This window comes from Strongylocentrotus purpuratus, unplaced genomic scaffold, assembly GCF_000002235.5.
Source record: "Strongylocentrotus purpuratus isolate Spur 01 unplaced genomic scaffold, Spur_5.0 spur5_scaffold_8, whole genome shotgun sequence".
NCBI lineage: Eukaryota > Metazoa > Echinodermata > Echinoidea > Camarodonta > Strongylocentrotidae > Strongylocentrotus > Strongylocentrotus purpuratus.
In genome coordinates, this window is record NW_022145614.1 from 30,668,035 (window position 1) to 30,690,034 (window position 22,000).

The 22,000-nt window shown below is 38.5% G+C and overlaps 1 protein-coding gene across 1 annotated transcript in view; it reads left to right on the plus strand.

The window, feature by feature from the left end:
- Positions 1-13,175: 13,175 nt before the first annotated feature.
- Positions 13,176-22,000, plus strand: part of LOC587497 (monocarboxylate transporter 13) — a 43,837-nt gene continuing 35,012 nt past the window's right edge. The window contains exon 1 of the mRNA XM_787224.5: positions 13,176-13,440. Coding sequence (XP_792317.2) covers positions 13,176-13,440 — 265 coding nt within the window. The remainder of the gene's footprint in view (positions 13,441-22,000) is intronic.

Genomic DNA, 22,000 nt, shown 5'->3' on the forward strand with positions numbered 1-22,000 from the left:
ATGAAATCTTGATTTAAAAATGAGATTGCACCTCGAAGTCCGGAACGTATTAACCGAAGGATGATTATTGAATTTATAATTCTGCTAACGTTAGTGCGGCAGTGTTTTTTTTTATATGTATTGGACTCTCTGGAAGAAATTTTTGTTCATAAAACCAAGTTAATTTATCAAATACCATTTTGTTTGTAAGGCTATAATTTAAAATGGGTAATCTAGGTATGTTTGACAAGGTGTATTCTTACTAAAGCGATATAAAGAAGCAATAAACCTATGTGACCCAAAGGAGCTCAGGAGATAAAAATCGTTCATTTACCAAGTACCATAGAGTAACGTTAACTTGTCCTGAGAACGTTCAGCTAATTATTATCTCCCCTTTGTTTTGCCGACACACATAATAAAGCTTATGATGAATAGAGTCACGGTCTGGGACTGGTATTTAGGACCCATCATAAACACTTATTTGCAATCATGTGCCGATGTTTAATTAATAAGTGCTAAAGGGGAATAAGAGATGGTTATATACCGGAGTATAAGGTGTTAAAGATTGTCTTGAGTTCTGATATCAGATCTGCATTTCCAGGAAATGCTGTTTAATGGTTATACTATATTGTTAGTCACGCGATATGAGGGTTTTTGGACCGCCAAATGAAAGAAGATCCGCAAACCTTGAAAATCGCAAAACTCTGCGAAGCATACACGTATTTAATGGCCTGATTTTCTATTATTTTACTCAGTTAGCTTGTTCTTTTTTCAGTCCATTTGATAGATGTATATATATAGTTTTAAACACGTAGTGTTGTGTCTTTGTTAGGTCATTAAGCAGACATGTATACTGTTCATGAAGTAAATGATTAACATAGATATAAAGTGCATGTGATTCAGTGATCGGGAGGAGGTGATATCAAAGTTTCGTTCAAGATTTCAAGAACTACTGAATTGTAAAAAAGAGAAAACAATGATATACAGCTTGGGCAAGTTGGGTTTTTAACATAATTTTTATGATATTCATTCATTTATTTATTTATATAATCATTTATTTATTTGTTTATTTTTCATTTGTTTTAATTAATTATTTATTTACTCATATAGTATACACATAAAACCATATTTTTTTCTGGGGGAGGGGCTACCATGATATATGAATCAAAAGTGTTTTGGTCATCAAGAAAGTTAGCAAAAACAAGATACCGAGTGAAATATTTCTCTAAAAAATGACACTGGGAAGTAATTTTGACCTTTTCCACAGATGCGTTTACGAAACACATCAAGGAAACAAAGAAATACAAAGGCAAAGGGGGCAATTTTTTTCCTTTTAGCTCACTCAACGATTATTGCCTGAAATTGTATCCAATATTCATTGCCAATCAATTCAAGACAGATTAATTCACGTTTCAAACGCTTTCGTTTTTCGTGTTTTTTTTTAATGGGTTAGGTAGCACCTTTTAGGGTGGAAAGTGCGTGATCAATAACGGGATCGATGAATAAAAGATAAAGAAGTTAATGCAGAGGATATTGAAGAGAGGTGCAGGAGAAAGATTTAAGCGTGGGGGAAGAGGAAAGGTCGGTAAATTGAGATAAAGAGGATACAGGAAGGGTAGAGAGAGAGAGAGAGAGAGAGAGAGAGGAAGAGAGAGAGAGAAGAGAAGAGAGAGGCAGATAGAAGGAGGGAGAGAGGAGAGAGAGAGAGAAGGAGATAGAGAGAGAGAGGAAGAGAGAGAGAGAGAGAGAAGAGAAGGAGGGAGAGAGAGAGAAAGAGAGAGAGAGAGAGAGAGAGAGAGAGAGAGAGAGAGAGAGATAGAGGAAGGAGGTGAGAACCCGTTGTTATGGGAACAGTGCATAGATGTACAAGAATTCCAGGATTATCGCAGGAGTTAATACGTATCATCAAGTTTTCATGGTGACTTTATTGTCACGAATCTAGGCCTCAGATATTTATTATTAATGAACCAGACAACATGATCTTTCTTAATCAGACAGTACCGATGGATGACTTGATCATTCAGGCTCGTCTTTACATAGCAGGGATGACTTCCCGATATCAACATGAAACTTTCCAAAGAACATTATAATCTCAGGAATACCACCGGAACTCTTCAGGCCCTCTATGTTTGTGTGTGTGTGTGCGTGTGTGTGGGAGGGGTGGGGGGGGGGGGGTTACATGATTTTCCGTTTTTCGTTAATTAAGAGGAGCGGATTTTCTTTTGTAAAAGGCTTGTTTTTCATTCCATTTTCTCCCCTTTCGCCCCCCCCCCCCCCGAAAAAAAAAAAGATCTGATTTGGTTTGAATGTTACGGTATGTGAACCTCTGGTGCCTGCATCTTGACTAATACTCATCATCAGGGTTCCCCAACCCCTTTCCTTTTAGTATTACATTTATTGGAAGAAAGAAATTATCCCCGCTGACTCAACACTGGGCTAATGTTTTTGTGTCTGCAAAAGGGAAGGATATGATTTCTCGAGTCGGAAGATAAAGTAGGCCTAGCTTCGGAATAAGAAGAGGCGGTGTCCATTTTGAATGCCCTTGGCGCAAAAGAGTGAGGCGTTATTGGTTATTCTGCGAATCGAAAATATGATACATATTTCGATATCTGAGGTCAAGATGTCTTTTATACTGGTGACATGTAAAATGAAATAGAAGTAATACAATTCATCGCTTTGGAATAGAATTATCTAGATAGACGGCTCTATAGAACTGCCTATTATTATTATATCATATCGCCCCTCTTTGAAATTTGGACTTCGATTCTTGCTTGGGCGTTAATTGGCATAGCCCATAATAAAGTTCGTATGAAGTAATGGTCGGTTTGATTACAAACAAAATATTTATGCGTCAACTATTGGAGGTAACATAAAAGGAATACTTATATAAGTATTCCGAATATGTCATAGGCTGCGTTCATGCTTAAGTTTTGAAGGCAGAATGAGCGATCTGAAACGCTCATCGTAAACGCTCATCGTGATCGCAGTTCCACGATGTTCTGTTCATGCTTACTTCTCTGGCTCCCCCAGGCAATTCTCAGTGTGTGGCCTTAATTGGTCTTCCAGCTGGATTCGCAAACCTTCACTGTGCATGCTACGTAGACCCACTAGAGGTCAGTGCGTTGACCCCATTTAAACGCGTTTACAAATTGTAAACGCATCTTTTTGTGAGTTTACGATCGGCGATCGTGATCGCCGTTTTTCGGTGATTCTACAAAAGTGAGCTAAGACGCAACCGTGTTTTAAACTAAACGCGTAACAGATGCCTGATTCTGGCCGTCAAAATCAAGCATGAACGCGCCCATAGATACTCTACTGTATGTCGTCACATGCGGTAACTTGTATCATGATCATAAAAGCTATTCAAACATTGAAATAAGGAGCTGATCGCGAAGTGAACAAAAATGAATAAATTGAAAATGGAATTGCCCCCTCCCTCTCAACCTCAAGAGGCGAAAAATGTTTTAAAAGAGGAATATAGATATAAGGAAGAGGGTGGAAGATAGTGTTAAAAGAAGATGATACCAGATCCTCCCCTTAACCATTATTAGATGGCCCTTTTTATCTTCTAATTTATCCACAGATTAAGACCCCCCCCCCCTCCTCCTCATGACATCACAGTACGCCATTGATGCTCTCCACGCCACTGTTGACCCGTTATCCCGGCGCATGCCCCTGAACTGTTAGGGTCAACCAAGTTTACGTGTATGGCCTTTAATTGCTACCAATCCATTTGGATAATCGTTGATGACTTCGTCCAAAAACTTTTCATGGTCATATCGTCTTTAAAGAATCCAGGACAGCCTCTCCCAGACGAAATTACTCCGACAGAGAACGACATGGTGCGATGTAGGCAGACTTTAAACAAATTGGACAATTAGAAACAGTCACTGAAATTTATTCTTCATTTTGATTTTATTTTCTTTAGTTTATGTTTCTTTTCTCAATTGAAAAAGAAATAAAAAACTATTTAAGATACAAAATTAATGATTATGAAGATCACGATAAACACAACATTAAATTGAATTTCAAAACTAGAACTTAAAATTACAAGGTATAAATTATGTATATCTAGTGAATAGTAATAGTCTTGAGCTGCAAGATGATTAGTTCCAAACAAATTTCTGTATATATGTAGGGTCTTTCGATTTTATCGTCTTATAGCTTAGGAAATTACAGAACAAAAGTATTAATACTGGTCATGACTAAGAACTGTATAGTAGGCCTACTGCTGTACTCTGACTGTAATGGATAGTATATCGACAGGATAACTTGACCCGAAGTTGCTTCTGTACTTTGCCGAGCTCTCTAACTTTGTGGGTTGAGGTCCGGTTAGCTATCAATCCTTGTTTATATCGTGGGCTGATAGTAGGGTCGGTCTCACAGACGGTAAAGCTGATGTCATTTCCAGGTCTCAGTATTGCATTACAAGAAATAAGAGTTCCATAAACAGATTAGTATTTAACGACATGGAAACGACCCGGTACACAGGTTCAAGTGCCACACTGATTATGTCGGCTAGGTTGAGGCAATAAAGACCATTGTCAAGGTGTTATAGGCTACTCCCTGTACACGAGGTTAAGCCAGGGTGTCTAGTAAAGTTGCTCTCTTGTCCCTAACCAGAGCCATTTATACACAGAGTTTGGCCAACTTGGTTTCACTGGGTCACAACATGGCGTATATTCTTTTGTTTTGTGCTTGCACAACAAAGCAGTAGTCGCCATGCTGTGTCCATCTCGAACCGGGTTGGCCAAACTCTGTGTATACATGGCTCTGTCCCTAACCTGTTGTAACGCCCGCTTCGTTCGAAAGCTCTTCTTTCTCTGTGCCCGCGTAACCTGCTTGCAGCGGCCATTTCGGTCTTAAAGCGTTTTAAAGCAATTAAATGGTTTAATTCAGAACATCGTAACGTCTCCAAACACTTACTGTATGCCGTGTTGGTATCATCTGCATTTTAAGACAATTATTTCTTTCTGTAATGAAAATGTTCTTGAGCTTTTGACCTAGACAGCTTTCCATATTCCAGATGGTTTCAACGGGTCCCTGGACATACTAGACGCAATTAAAAATCCAATATTGAGACTCCTTAAAAAAATATATTTGTGTTCTGCAAAAAGGTCACTTTTATATTTTGTCTTTATAATATCAGTAACCATCAAACAAGGTTTTGTTCTTTGGCATAATGCTTTTGGTACACGCGTCGTCACTGCGGTTGAAAGATGATTGGAAACGCTGACCTTTCATTAACTTAAAAACACAAATCAATACCAATGGGACTGTCAGTATCGTTTAAGAAAAAATCGAGCTGTTACATGGGAACATAATAGCCTGTTAAAAAATCTTTCCATTTCCATACTCTTGACCTAGTTAGCTGTAATTATAAACGAGACTTTTCCACTTGGAGGAGCTGATTACAAATCATAATCCACTCTAACATCCCTAATTTGGAATAAATTCTCTTTTTGTTTTCCATTATTATTCGGATCGCGTGTCGACAGGTCGGACACCCTATCCGACAAAACAAGTGATCCGAATATCCTTCTGTCTCGTGTACCACGCATTCATAGTCGTGTAAACCACGGCTACAATAATATTTACTGGTAATATACCACTGATTATGATGATTCTATTGAAATGGTGATCAAATCATTGGTCGTCTGTTTTATGGGAAGTGTTTTATGGAAGTGTTGTATGGGAGCTAGGTGGCGACGCAGATTGTTTGTAGACTAATAATGACAAGGTCGGGAGTACTACATTTTACATCATAAATGTCCTGCTTTCAAGTTATGTGCAATAACCACCATAGATTTGTTTCAAGTTTGCACACGGCAAGTGCGTTATCTCCAGACAATAGGGTATTTTCAAATGTATTATCATGGACTTATCAAAGGCATTGATAGCTTCCCTCTCATACCCACTAAACCACGACGCCTCTATAAAATAATGATGAAATATATAAGACAAGATTTTAAGAATGTCAATTAAGAAATATTTGTTTATATGTTTTGTAAACAAAAAAAAATCATACAAAGCCAATACATTAACAGAATATGCATATTATCCTATAATAAAGTGCAATCGTTATTCACAATCATTCAAATATTTTCGTTGATATGATATTATTTATGATATCAAGGTGATCATAAAAGATCATCACGAATATGATTGAAATGTACAAAGCACGGTATTATCGTCTTCATCTCATGAATTGTATAAATGTTTTGAATATAATTTCCCTCACAGAAGGCCATCGTCAAAATAACGGAACTCTTGATTTCCTCATCATTTCCTCTTGTCACACTCATAGCAGTGAAAGAAGAAAAGCGCGCCAAAGGAATATGGCAACAAAATATCAATGAAGAGATGATAGTCTGCACCCTTTCGATTCTAGGCTCTGAGCTGATCACAATTGATTCCTATGTTGTATCATAAAAATTGCTGTTGCTACAAATTTCAATTCATTTATTTTCACTAGTACGAATATAGAATACACATACAGAGAGAGAGAGAGAGAGAGAGAGAGAGAGAGAGAGAGAAGAAGAAGAAGGAAAAAAAAGCCAAAATATTATTGTAAATAAACATGCGTCGTGCCCGAGTTGACATGTTATTAAGTTATGATCTGAATTGACCGGATGTGATAAAAAGCTGCCTACAGCTATTAAATGCATCTTCATCAATCTCTGTCATGGTTTGCAAAAGATAATCACGATCCTGCACCATTCATCCTGATTTTTACATGTGTCTGTTTACGGATGTAAATGCAATTTAATTTGAGTCGATAGGAGCTGATATGACTAACACGTTCATAATTTGTATTCTTCGGGCTTTTATATATTTAGTTTTCTATTTCATTACGTTCTGAAATTCATTTTACAGTGCTTGTAACTTATTGACATGATTATAGAACCTTTTCCAAGTTAGATATACACTGTGGTAAATATAATTTTTTTGCAATGTTTTCAGGATGTTTAGTGTTCTTTTTCCATCCCAATTAATCTTTATTTCACCCCCCCCCCCCATTTCAAACAATAATAATAATAATCGTTTTTCATTCCTCGTATCTCCTGCATGTTCTCATTTCTTATTGTCTCCATCCCCCGTCAAGCCTCTCCGTCAAGCCTCTCCGCCAAGGCTCTCCATCAAGCCTCTCCGTCAAGCCTATCCGTCAAGCCTCTCCGTCAAGCCTCTCCGTCAAGCCTCTTCCTAGTATGCCTATTATCATTTTTCCTATTGTTCCACAACTTCCATGTACCTCCATCATCTTCTTCCTCCTCCTCCTCTCCGCTCCTCTCTTCGCTCCTCTCTCCGTTCCTCCCCCTGTCGTCATCCTCCATCTCTTCATCCTCCTCTTCTCTCCTCCTGGTCTTCCTCTACCTCCTCTGCCTCTTCTCTCCTCCTCCTCATCTCTCCTCCTCCTCATCATCTATCCTCCTCCTCATCTTCTCTCCTCCTCCTCCTCCTCTTCTCCTCCTCCTCTCCTCCTCCTTCTCCCACTCTTTCCTCCGAATTTGCCCATCGCAGGGATAGGGATGGGGTGGTCAGCTTGGGCATGGAGGGGCCGGGAGGGGGGATGGGGTGGGCAAAACCCGCCCTTGTCCCCTTTAGAATTGACCCTTAAATTAGCATGCAAAAGCGCAGGAAAAAAAGAGTCCCCATAAATGGTGTGATTTAATTTTTTTATAAATCTGAGCCCCTTCCTTTTTATTCCTTGATAAAAAAAAGGTAACGAAATCCCATATTCGCCCATGCATGATTACTAGCAACACCTCCCCGCATGGCAATTAGTCGGGCATTCAACCATTGTGATATTTACATCATTACCATATTTATTGTAGCCCGGAGCAAATAGAGCGTACGAAATTATTTTTTGGCTTGTTACCATGGCAACGTCAACTTTCGTTCGTCGTATTGATTTGATAACTTACATTGTTACTTACAATGCAAGACACTAGACTGGTAATGCATGTTTAACCTGTATCATCCATTACCATATTAATTTCATTTACTTTACTATCATAATTTGAAGCATCAAATTATTTACCAAATCAGCAAGCCTTTCCATAAACATGCTGAAATTTAAAACGACACCCAAGCCTATACGGAACACTAAACATTATCGTGTGTATTAAGATTCCACACACTCGATCATCTTTCTATATAATTTTAGACCAATAAATCTTTTCCACTCCCCCTTCTTAAAGTATATGTATCCATTTTGTCAGGCATAGTTAGTTTTGTTACTAATACATGGGCAGACTCTAATATTAGGCGGTGTCACACAGAAAAAATCCCTTAAAAAATCCCTTGAAAGGATTTTTCAAGGGATTTTTTAAGGGATTTTTTCTGAAATTTTTTTCTTGCTTCGTTAGAGGATTTTTAATGGGATAATAATGATGACAGACAGCAATTAAGAGGATAACTAAATTCCGGATTTTGGGCCTTTGTGTGACACCGCCTAATGAGTACAACATTGAAAAGTAAATCGTGACTACATGTATTTAAGAAAATGGGATGCACAGAAGTACATTTCCTTTAATATTAACATCGTTGCGTATGATGGAGACCCATGTTTCCGGAATTCGACTGTTATTCGATATACTAGATGCCTGTAGAGGAACCCGAGGCATCCAATGATGCAGTATTTCATCATGTAGTCAGCAATGTTAAAACAAGAACGATGATTGAGATGATGAGGGCCCAACATTCATGTTGAGGAAGACTGGAGGATAATATATGCTGGAGCACTGTGATGGAGGCCCTTGGCTGTTATTCACGAGGTCCTAGGTTCGATCCGTGCTCAAGGCTTACATCCTTGGGCAAGGTGTACCGTCTGCATTGTCCCTCTCAGATATATTAAATGAGTACATTACAACGCGGGGGTAATTATTTGCAGGGCCCTCATGGAGAATAGGATTAATTCTGATGATGAAACCTGGGTACCCTTGATTCATATTGCTTATAATGGTACGAGATCTCATTTCTTTTGCATATTTGACTTTTGTTTAGGTTTGCATATTATTCTTAGGACGTGCTTGTTAACTCTCTCATACTATTTTCAAAAGTAATATCAAAAACGATAATTATATTAAGCGATAAATCAAACGGTTAACATACAATAGCACAAAGTGATTGGTATCACGCCAAAATAGAATAATACAAATAAATAAATACAAGCAAATGCTGCATATTTTAATATAATACCAGAATTAAGACACTCCTACAAATGCGCACGTCCAATTGCAACACGACCTACTCCCACCCCGAGAATGGTGGTATCAATTTAAATAATGGTACACTCATTCTTGAATTAGTCGATTGAGATCCAAACCAAGCATTACCGCACTTTCTATTACCGTGGTTAAAGCAATTAGGGGAATTAAGGGTGCAGAGACTCTCAACACTTAAAAAGAGGGGATAAGGAAATCATTAATTAGCGATCTAGATCCGATGACTGGCCCGAACCACTTATCTTGAGGGTTCGAGACCTGTCTATCAAGACCCCACGCAGCGCCTCTCAAATTCAAGTCCAAGTTAGAAAGAGGAAAGGGGGTGAGAGTGGGATTATAACACGGCGGGTTGGTACTTAGGGGTTTAATAGATGCAATTAAGCTTCGCTTTCACTCCGAAGAATGGGTGGTGGAGGGGGTCTAATGCGCACCCCTTTCAGAAGGAGCTGTCAGATCATTTGGTATCATTCAAAGGATATCGACGCGATCGAGAACAGGTGATTCAACATGGTAGACCAATATAGGTGAATGCGGTGAATGAGAAAGACAAAAAAAAAGATAGAGGGAGGGGAGAGTAGAGGAGATGGGCGGGTATAGAGAGAAAAATTAAAGAGAGGGAAAGAGAAGGATAGAGAGAATTAGAAAGAATTAGGGAGATAGAATGTGAAAAGGAGATAAAAAGAGAGAGAGAGATGGAGAAAAAAGGGAGAGAGAGAGTGAGAGAGAGAGAGAGAGAGAAGAGGGGGGGGGGGATTAAGCGGAATAGTCCAAGCAACAGAAGTAAAAGAGAGGAGGAGACTATAGATCTAAATTTTGCAAAGTGCTTTCTTCTTTTATATCATTTAGGCTATATGACTATTGTTCCTTTCCAACAAACGAGTCACAAGGTATACTGATTAATATTTTCAAACAATAAAATTAATAAAGACATCCACGATAAACTATCAGACATTATAGATTCATAGTTAACATAATTATGTTATCGGAGTATGGGAGAAAGAGGGCGAGAAAATGAGGGGAGTACATGATTATGAAGGAAAGTGATAGGGAGAGAGAGAGAGAGAGAGAGAGAGAGAGAGAGAGAGAGAAGGAAGAAGTAGGAACGGAAGAGAGAGCGAGAGAGAGAGAGAGAGAGAGAGAGAGAGAGAGAGACAGATGGAGAGATAGAGGGAGAGAGAAAGAGAGTGTGAGCTGAAAATCTCGATCAAGTTCAATATTGCTCATCTAGAACGGGAAACCAGATCCCCAAGGAATATATTGACATAATGGAGCACACGATATATAGGTAGGAGGGAAAACAAAACGAACGAAGCCGACAGGCAACGCACGAAACATATTGATCAAGACTAGTATGTCGCATTATGAACGCTGTCTCTACATTGACCATGCATGGGTGCAAGTGGAGGTTGTCATAATAAATGCATTTGTTTGTCCGGCCATATCTATATCTTGCCGAATACAGGGTGAATATTTTTTCTTTCTTAAAATGAAATTCTACTTCATTGTTGTTTTAGATGTATATAACGCCTGTAAAATAAACTCCCTTTATTTTTAAGAAATAGTACTATCCTTGACTTCTTCCCCTCAAAATAATTTGAAATCACACCTTTACAATTCTTGTAAAGTTGTTTATGGACGAGGGACAGCACCTTGTATCCAATAATTTAATTATGATTATTAACTGATTAATATGATCGCTGTCATTGTATCGTTTGCCATGAACCGATTTATAGTAAACGTGATAATATCTCTATTTCAAGTAAGAATATTTCTATTTATCTCAAGAAAATGCTTTTAGGACTGATGATATTAAATGGAAAAATTGGCATTGCAGAATGTTTTTAGTACACTCATTTTGTCGACAATCTTAAAAATGCTGTGGACGTTGAATGTGAAATGTTGATCGGCTAAAATGAAAAAGAAAAATGCTGTAATACAATTTGACATTCAGTGCTACAATCAAGAGGAAATGTTTGGGGAGTAGAAATAGGAAGAGCAAAAGAGGAAAGAGAAAAGTAATACGAGGCTTGTCATGCTTGTGGTAAATACGAAACATTGGTAGAGGGGAAACACCCCCCCCCCACACACCAATAAAAAAAAGAATAGGAGAGAAGAAACCATTATAAGTAAGAAATCAAATATCCAAATAAATTAGGTGATTATCATAATCTACTCGTCATCGGTTGACATACACGATATATATAACACCACTTCTTATCACTTGCGGTTCTACCAAGATCCCTCCTCAACAATCGAAGGCAGGAAGAAAAAAATGTTTCCAAAATTGATTCGTTTCCCATCTCTGATATGATATTTCCAGACATTTTGTTTTCTCCATGATTAAGAGATGTGTCTGCCCCTGAAAGTGAATCTGTGATAGATTTCAAACCCCTCTGCTACGGGTCATTGAACTTTACCCTCCCAGCATGCTAAAGCAATTTTCTCATTTTTCCTGAATAGTCCCCATATCTGTAGGATGTGGTGAATAATTGGTCTGAGTTAGAGTTGGCTGCTGTTCGCTACCGTCGTATTTTATCGGGATTACTAAGTCTAGATTTGTTAGAGCGAATGATTGGCGAATTGATTTTGGTCACAGGGCTTTGAATCACGATGAGTGTTAAAAAAAGTTTTCAGATTTAAGAGACAAGATAAGAACGCAGGGATTTCCTTTTGCAAGTCATTGATTTGTTTATGGTTTTCAACTAAATTTAAGGTTCCCGAACATCTGAGGACTTAAATTCCAGACATTCTTGAGAATGTGTTTCATGATGTGGTGAACTTGGCTTCACAAATCAGAGCTTTGTGTCTTCTTACCCTCAAAACGACCTCGGATGAAACATGGGAGGAGGATGGTGAAGATATATGCTAGACGATTACCGTAACATTGAGAGAGAGAAAAAGAGAAGGAGAGAAAAGAAGAGAGCGGGGCTTAACAGTACTAAAAATACTAAGAATACAAAGTTTGTATATGAATGGCCCAGTGTTAACATTGAAAATAGTATTATCGATGTAGGCCTATTATAATTATCTAGACAACGACTTGATAAAGAGGGGGGGGGGGGGGGTAAATGAAAGGTAAAGGGAATAAGATGGAGAAGATGGTGCTGTCGGAAGCGTAAACGAAGAAGGAGAAGTTGGAAGAGAATAACAAATCAGTAAATATACAGAGCATCCATTTATCTAAACTTAAGCCATATTAATCATTGTCTGGACCCCAATGGCATATGATTTGATTTTGCACCTTTTCCTTTGCAGATATTAGTAGAACTACATGGTCGACTGAAAGTGCCTCTTTTTTATATGACGAGATGGTTCCGTTAAAATCATAGGCAATTTCCATATTGAAAGGGTACTTGCCTTCGGGCTACTTTGGGAATACCCGCGTAAATGCACAGAAATTTGAATACAATATCGACAAGGGCCTGCCTCTCACATTAACATTTTGAGAGGAAAACATCACTTAGGGACAGCACGAGTACGCATGCGTGAAGTTACACCTGCGTGGATGCCGTGCTGTGCAATGGCATTCAACTTGGCTTGTTAATGTAATGCGTACGTGTTCTGCGGCCCTATTTATGCGAAGCTATGCTATTATCTTTCTTCGTCCTCCTATGTGTGCATGCACGTGTGAATGCCCGATACCGAATGCCCGTCGATTCACCTTTCGGCAGCCTCCGCCGCGCTCAGTTCAATTCGCTCTCATTCAGGCGCCACTTCACTACACATATAACGTGAGTCTTGTTTTGGGCAGACGATAAAAAGCTTTAATCCAACAAAGTTCGATATCATACGCTGGTAGCCTTTTAAACAGATCAAACGTTTTGAACTCTCGCACGGGTAGAAAGCGTAAGGAATAGCTGCTATTGGACTAAAAGCTGGACTTTCGTGAAGGGATTTTGAGAAGGATATCAACATTATTGCAGTGAGAACATGAATTTGGAGCGATTTTTCTTTAATTGCTGTTAAATCATGTTTCGTCGGGTGAAGACAGCCAGCGGGATGGTGCCGGTTGAAGCAGCGGGAGAGAGCCCGGACGGAGCCCGTTCATCATGCGGTGGGCTGAGATGTTCCGTGGCCTTACTCGTCGTCTATGCACATCTATGTCTTTTCTTTGGGATTGGGATATCGACGAGCCTGACAGTCTTTCTCGACGACATCGTTAAGGAATTCGACTCGACTATCACAACACTGGGCATATTTTTCTCTGTTCGAGCTCTCACGTTTGGTCTAACAAGTAAGTATTTGTACTTCTACTTCTATTCTGCTACTTGTCAAAGCTTGTTCAGCATCTAAACAAGGGTGATCTTCCTATATAGGAATGTTCATAATTTTCTTTTTCCATCATCATCATTTAATCATTTGTAATGAAAATGTACATTTATGACAATGCATTAACATACAGTACATCGATGATAATGGCCATATTTTAGTGTACGTAACCATGGATAACATTACTGACGCATCGCCCCCTCTTACAGTGACAAGCCATGCGCGCCGACCTGATGCGGAGATATAATTTGGAAAATACATCATTTCTTGAAAGAAAAAAAATAGATCCTTATATTCATTTCGTTATAAGAGTGTCTACCACAAAAACAACAACAAGGATATATTATTTACCCCGTTTCCGTCTGATAGTTCATTTTATGTTCACAGTAGTAACATGGGGGCCTAGTTTCTTTCGATATTCGTTCTTCCGTTTCCTGTTTTTTTTATAATAAAAATAAATCCTCTCAAAGTTCCTGATATGCTACCGTAAGTTCTCGGTATACTCACTTGGGTATAGAGACTGGAAGCTTATCTTATTTGTCCCTCTTTACTGTTCCATCCCGTCTCAAGTATGTTTCAAACTTAATTGGATTTTGTTTCTCCAATACCTTTCTATGTAAATGGTGGCAGCATTGACACTTCCTTAGGCAGGGCATTACACTTCTTATTGACAAACTATACTGCCTAAGTCTTGAATTGAAATGTTGTTTGACTATCTTGAAATTATGGCCTCTTATTGTTGAGCCAGTGGTGTTGGAGGAATTTTGAGGGATTCACTCTGTCGAAGCCTGGGGATTTTGAATATCTGTATCTGGTCTGCTCTTTGTCTTCTCTAAGTCAAAGTAGGAAGTTGTAGTTCTTTAAGTCTGTCTTGGTATGCTTTTTGTTTCAGCTCAGGAAGAAGTCTGGGGGCCCTCTGTTGGACCTTTTCTAGTATGTCTTCATCTCTCTTCGGTATATACGCCTTTGTTTTGACGTGGGGGTATGAGGAAACAAACACAATTATTGAGAGTAAAATAGTAAAGGAAAGGGCCTCTCAAACTCGTTAAATTCAAATGTCATCGTGTTGGGAGTACCCAGTAGTGACGAGACCGTCCAATAACATACAATAGAAACCTTTTTGCTTTCCGCATGCTAATTGTTGCTATTTACCACGTTCCACAATCCTTGTATAGATCCAAGACAATTAAGCATCTAAACAAGCATTTCAAGAATTTATGTTATCCGATCGGAATGTTTAATAGTAGGTCTAACTTGTAATAGTATATGACACTATGAACATGACGGACAAATAAAGAGGACAAAATACAGTTCCTCATTCTACCCTCAACAATTGCTGTGGTAGATAAAGGAACATCCCTTCACTGCTATTATGTAAAATCGTGTAGAACAGGTGAATATGCATGTGACTCCTGTTCTACACATTTTTACATAATAGCAGTGAAGAGATGTTCCTTTGTCTACCACAGCAATTATTGAGGGTAGAATGAGGAACTGTATATTTAGTCCTCTTTCTTTGTCCGTCATGTTCATAGTGTGAAAACATCCGTGTTGCTATGACAGGCAATCATTACGTAATGTAAAGTTTCAGAGTACTCTGAACATGTAGAGCTAAATACAATAGAGTACCGAAGTGGAAGTGAGGTCATACTGACCAAGTTGTCAACTTGTCAAGGTTGCTGGTTAGAAACAATTTTGTGCTACAGTGTGGTGTGGTGATCACATCAGTCCTAAACACTGAATTTGCCTTGCTCCATAACGTTGCTTGAAGGATATGGCGGTGAACATCATGAGCAGGCTCTGTTGTTTAGAACCAGTTACCTAGACGACGGGGGAATATGAGTTGGCACTTTGGTATGATGAGCATTGAGTCATTATAAGATGGATGCATGTATGTAGGCCTATGCAACATAGATATAGAGTAGAAAATTACGTTTTTTTTAAACGATCAAAGGTTACACATTTTATCGCTAAATGAGGACTTCTCTATAATCATGATAATGAACAAAAATAAATAAACGTAGAATTCTACTATATAATTAAAACATGGCAATTAGCTGAAATCTTTTCTCTAATTGTCACATCATGTCGCACACTTCATGTAATTAATAATTAATAACTTCCGATTGCTTTATTGAATTAGGAAGTATAGAATTTCAGATTCGTGAACACGTGTGAATGTAATTTCAGAATCACCTCGAAACTATGCTAGGAGCCAAACTATCATGGAAAGGAGAGGGGATGGGATAACCGTATTTTTAATTTGCATGATAATGTTCCCTTTTTATTTTGTGTCATATCACAATTCGTAACTATGTTTCAGCATGATTGTGTGTGTCGTATAGAAAAAGCTCTGACTTCGACAGCCGTTGTCACCACTCATTGTGTTTAATACGAGAGATAAATCCTACGATACCTATGATAGACCATGGAGATATATCTCCATGGATAGACCTATCACCTGGTACGCATTGCACACATGGGTGAAGACGGGCACTTTCGTTAAAATGCCTTGTGTAAAGAACATAGGCACCGGGCTATAGGATTCAGACTCTCAAACTCTCAGTTGAGAATCAAGTGAATGACCATGCTGCTCTCACTTGCAAGAAGACCATGAGTATATAGTGGACTGTAGTACAACTACCTTGACCGATAATAGCTGTAACAATGTGATTGAGTGATCACAATAACAGACATCATCATTATTTGTACGAACACAAGATTCGTGGATTGTATATCGATGAGTATTTACTTTAATGATTCAAACATGATTGATGTTTCTAAATACATGTTATTCAATAAGTAATGCTAATTACCTGAGTGACGTGCTCAATAATCATTTAGGGCTAATCTGTCTAAATTAGCTGTTGTAATATTGGGCTTCCTGTAGACATGGAATAGATGATAGACGCGTTGTGTTTTGTGGGCATAGGGCTGATTGCGATGTCGAGGTAATTTTAAAGACCTTATATTAATCTCTGAAATATAATGTTATACCCCTGTATATAAAGGTAATGTTTCAAAAGATGACGACCTTTTAATCGTCACGATCTTGACCCGAATGAAGATTACATCTCTACCCTCTCTTCCTCACTCCTTCTCTGTCTCTCTGTCTCTCTCTGTCTCTCTCTCTCTGACCCTCGGTATGGTGTCATAGATGATCGTGATGGTGAGGTCGATGATGACCCCAATCAGGATTAACGATGACAGCTCTGTATGTTTCTACGTTCCATAAGATAATCGACGTCAAAAACGCTATCGGAATGCATGCCTCCTTCATCTGTACACTGCTATCTGCAGCATGCAGGGCACTATAGTATAGTATTTTTCAAAGATTTTCCTGCTTAACCCACCTATACAAGTCATGTCAGAAACTTGCTGCTAGTTCCAAACTTTGTGAAGTAGGCCCTAACTTGAATGTCTTTGAAATGTCTATTAATCACGTTTTGGGGTTTAATGTTGCCTTTCTATACTTCCAATTGTCCCCATCATATTCGACCCCCTCTCTCGTTCATCCTCTCTCTTTATCTCCCTCTCTTTCTCTTTCTCCAGTCTCCCCTACCTATCTCTCTCTCTCTCTCTTTCTCTCTCTCTCTCTATCTTTATCTTTCTCTCTCTTTCTTTCTCTCTCCCCCTTTTAAAATTATATTTCATTCCCCCAGCTCTTACATGTATTCATGCTCTGATAGATCAAACCTATGACTTTATATGATTCACCAAGCAAGATGCTTCCCATAATCATCACTGGACCTAGAAAGAATGGACCTACCACGTGTGTATGCTTTCCTGACATTGCAACTTTCTCTTTCATTACTTGTCATGAATATCAAGCTTTTTCTCCACATCCACTGAAATGCCAAATAATTGCATTTTTAAGTAAAACTAATAAGAATCTTGGAACACATGCTCTGTGCCCACTCTGCTTATCTAGAGCCATCTGTACCAACTAAAAACCTGTTCCTCTCTGATTTCGACATCCATCCCTTTCTTTCAAATAAAATCCTCGTCTGAGAAGAAATGAAACACATGCATGCATTCACCGTCTGCTGAGAGTGGCTGTCTTGACTCATACTCAGCTTCCCTCCTCCTCAATCCTTTCGAGCTTTTACTTCAACTACACCATACCTATACACGATACCGATCTATAGGCACATGACTCACGCACTGAATTTTATCTACATTTTCTGAGCTTTTTCCAACCATCGTTACATTGCAGATATTGTAAAATGTCATGCACGCAATCTTTATACATATTGCATCAATAAATATTGTGAAGGCAGATTTCGAAAGATCCGTCACACCGAAGCACCCAAGTAGCACTTAAAATTAAATTTCAAAAATATAATGCCAGCATTTCACTCAAAGTATAACCCAATCAGCTTTCTAAACAGGATAGCATCCAACCGTTGACTAATTATATGGTCAAACTTGTTTCCGATTAACGTTTCGATCACGCTAATATTCTTCTAATGGTAATTCAGTACTTTGCTTATAAATTATGTTATCGTAATCGTAGAATATTGAACTCCATTGTATTTTGCTAACATCTGGCATTATGCAAGTATTGTGATGAGTTTGAACGTGTTTGCTCAGTGATGATTTGCATGCTTAATGAAGCAGCATAACGGTCACATAAAGCTTATTTGCATTTCGTAGATTTTCACGTCACTTAGACCTCTTGCAACCGTTGTTTTAGCAGAAAACAGCCTCATGTGATATAAGAACTAACGAACATTCACATATTGGTTAAACGCTCCCTCTTGAAAAATTCCATCCTCTTCTAATAACATGTCAAAACACGAGTCTATGGACCTGATAAATAATTACATTGTACTGACAAGTAAAGGCCATGTTGGAAAACAATCAATTGCTTTGGCCAAGATTGGAGTAGCCGGGGGTCTAGGCAGGTCTCCCACTCGAGCTGGTACAATGCATCATCCCACTATCAGTCTAGCTGTCAATTACAACCAAATATAACCCATATTAAGCCCTCTCATTAGTACCGTTTATGATTTATACAAGCAAGTTGTTTAGCTTGATTTGCTATGACTTGTTAAGCCTTTCCTTGATTCTTCGAATGATAAAAGACAACTCGAAGTCAATGTTCTGCTTGAAGGCATCAAGCAGCGCACCAGGTATTTTGTAGAACAAGCCGTTTGTTCGAGTTGCTTATCATTTTCAAGAGTCCCTGTATGACATAAAGGATCAGCATGCGATATAAAATGAGACAATTCAGACCTACAAACAAACAAAATGGTGGCGAATGACCGTGAGTATATAGGGTCGATCAGGGGCGTAGACAACGGGGGGGATGAGGGGGATGCATCCCCCCCACCTCACAAGGTGGGGGGGATGGCATGTACAATCATCCCCCCAGGTTTTGGGGAATGATATTTGCTTACTTAATAAGTCATAATGATGATAATAATAGTAATAATAATAATGATAACAATTATAATATTAATAATAATAATAATTATGATGATGATAATAATAATCCTCATCATTATTGTAATTGTGTTTATTGTTATTAGCCGCATTCACACGGTGAAAGCCAATTCAGACGGTAAAAAAAAGAAAATCTTACAAGTATTTTGTGGTTATCTTGTGGTTTGGAAACCACAAGATAACCACAAGATTAAACAGGCGCGGATCTACGGGGGGGGGGGGGTTTAGGGGGTTTAAACCCCCCCTTGGGCGGCCCAAAAAACAAACAAAACAAAAAAAGGGAAAAAAAGAAGAAAAAAAGAAAAAAAGAAAGAAAAAAGAACGCACGCTGGAGAGAAACCCTTTCAAGTGCAAATATTGTGAGAAGATATTCAACTCATCTGGTAACTTAACCAAACACATGATAACTCTGGATATAACTGTGTATTTAACTGTTACTTGATTTAAAAGACGTTATCATGCACTGCTTTTTATGGTCTCCATTGTGTTAATAGATGCCAGGAAAACATCACTTACGGGGTTCAAATAAACACCCCAAAAAAAAAATCGGCTCGCCGCTTCGCGGCTCGTGGACGATGCTCCGCATCGTCATTTTTTGGGTCACCCCCCCCCCTTTAGCAAAAAGCGAGATCCGCCCCTGAGTCATCCCCCCCAGGTGTACGAACCTGTCTACGCCACTGGGGTCGATTATTGCATAACGGTTCCTCAGGAGATTATTGAAATAATAACTAGTGGGTCTGGTTGCCTGGTAGCGTGAATGCTGATCTGGTAGGCCATAGAGATATGGGTTAAGTCAAGGAACTTTCGGTTAAATTCAAAGGCTAAGTTCAGGAGAAGAAACGTCTGAAGCGCCCTTTGAGTGCTTAGTGTACTATAGTATGCATGTATTAATAAAATCTTGTTTTTGTAGCGGCTACTTCTGAGGGAAGCTATAAAAGGTTGTAAGCCAATATGTGGTTATCTAAACAATAATACTAAGTAAGTGCTATAATGACTCAAGAAATAACGGTAAACCTTGAGTTGGCTAAAGTACGTTATACAAAGAAGACAAAGATAAATACATCAAGCTAATGGCCAAGTTCATTGTTTGGCTAATCAGTAAAGGGTGTTGACCTCAAACCGCAACTGTATTCTAACAATAACTATTGATCTTGGAGCTTAAGAGGTGCTCATAATTCTTTGGAACTGTTACGTAATGGAGGCAGATCAACAAAGTCAAGATTCTATTATGCATTTACCTATTTCACACCGGTATACCAAATATGCGACAAAGAATTTGCGTAGAGGTATAAAATTTAGCTATATACAATGGATAATACATGTAATAACAAAAACTGATATGAAATAAGACTATGCGGAAGGACAAGTATTATCAAATTAACGGTGGATATGGAATAATACTGTTGAGTTGGAGTAGAGCAGAAAGATAAACGAGGACATAATTAATTATTTTCAAAAATTATAACACTTCCGACGGGTTCTTCATCAGCCAATATCACCATTATCGTAATTCGTAGTTTGGTTATTAGTGAATGTAAGATAAGTATTACAGAAACACTTCCGAATATAAACGTCTGTTTACGGGTCGGGTTCCGAACATTGCCGAAAGGAAAGGGATTATGAGATATTTTATGTTTTAATAGACAGTCTACTAAAGTATTGGCAAATCATTGTTTTATGAACAATGCTTCAGTATATCTTTAGAGTGCTTGACAATCATTACTTTGACGACCCTGCCCCTCGGGCCCTTTATCGATTTTAAAATATACACGCTTGATTTCGACTACGAGGGCCATAAATTCGATTATGTGGTGATGCATAAAGGTTTGTTCTATGGTTTCCATCATAATAAAATTAAGACGTCGTTACTTGGTTCAATTTCCGCATTCCTCAATTTTTAGTTTACAATCTCCCCATGGCCGTTGTCGGGAATTTTAAAGTCCAAATTAATTTGAAATCTTCTTGACCTTTTAACAAACCTCTTAAAACATAATTATAATGTTTTCTTCAATAACATGTCGTGGTGTGGTGGTTGATTCATTTAACTCTCAATCTAAGGGTTTATGGTTCGAATACCAACCCGACACTAATGTCCATTGGCAAGACATCAATCCAAATGGTATATACACGGCAACTGCTATAGGTAATGATAACAGTAGTACCCGCAGTAAGAGCAGTATTTAATATTGATGTGGCTATACACTGAGTAAATAAAACCCAATTATTATTTATTGATGCAGGTCAATCGCATTCAAAGACAATTGTCGTGATTTCTATTCTTCAACGAACTGGGAGTGTTAGAACCCAGTTCTCACGAGATAAGTGTAACATTTACATAGGACTTTCGACAGAGAATTCGCGATTTTTGTCACCTCTCTGCTGTAAATTGACACCGAAGCCGATATTCCACTCACCGAATATCGCGTTTATCTTAGAAAAAGGAGGATTTAGATAATTGGGATTTAGATAATGATTTGGGGGAGGAGATATTTTCTTTGTATGCGCTTTAGATTGAGATAACGACCAAACATGCACAACTGAACATCATGTAACATGTGTAATTGGTTACTGGTATCAGAAACATTTCCATACAATGCTTCTATGAACATGGATGTAGCACTTCATACACTGCAGGATACATGATACGGGAAACTTCAGTTTACAGCCAAGGCATTTTTTATTGCATCACAAAATACCTGATGTCAGTTAAGATTAAAGCCATATAACCAATCAAAACGGGAACAGCAATCGACATCGGAGCAGACAGTCGGACTTTGAATGTTTTTAACATTACAATGGAGGCCCCCTTCTTAGATGCCGCCATCATGCCATGTCACATCAATGGCTTCAAGTTATTGTTACTTGGCTCCAGTAAAACGACTAGGATCGATAGGCGTTTGATGTGGGGGAGATTTCCGCGTCAATTATTTAGGGATGTCACAATTTTCAAGGGGACGTCCCTCACCAAACAAAGATAGCTGCATTTATGGCGTGCATAAATCAATATCCATTTCCGATTTACCTCCACCCTGGTTTAAATGTTCCGTTTTAGTTATAAATAGACATCAAACACTGGA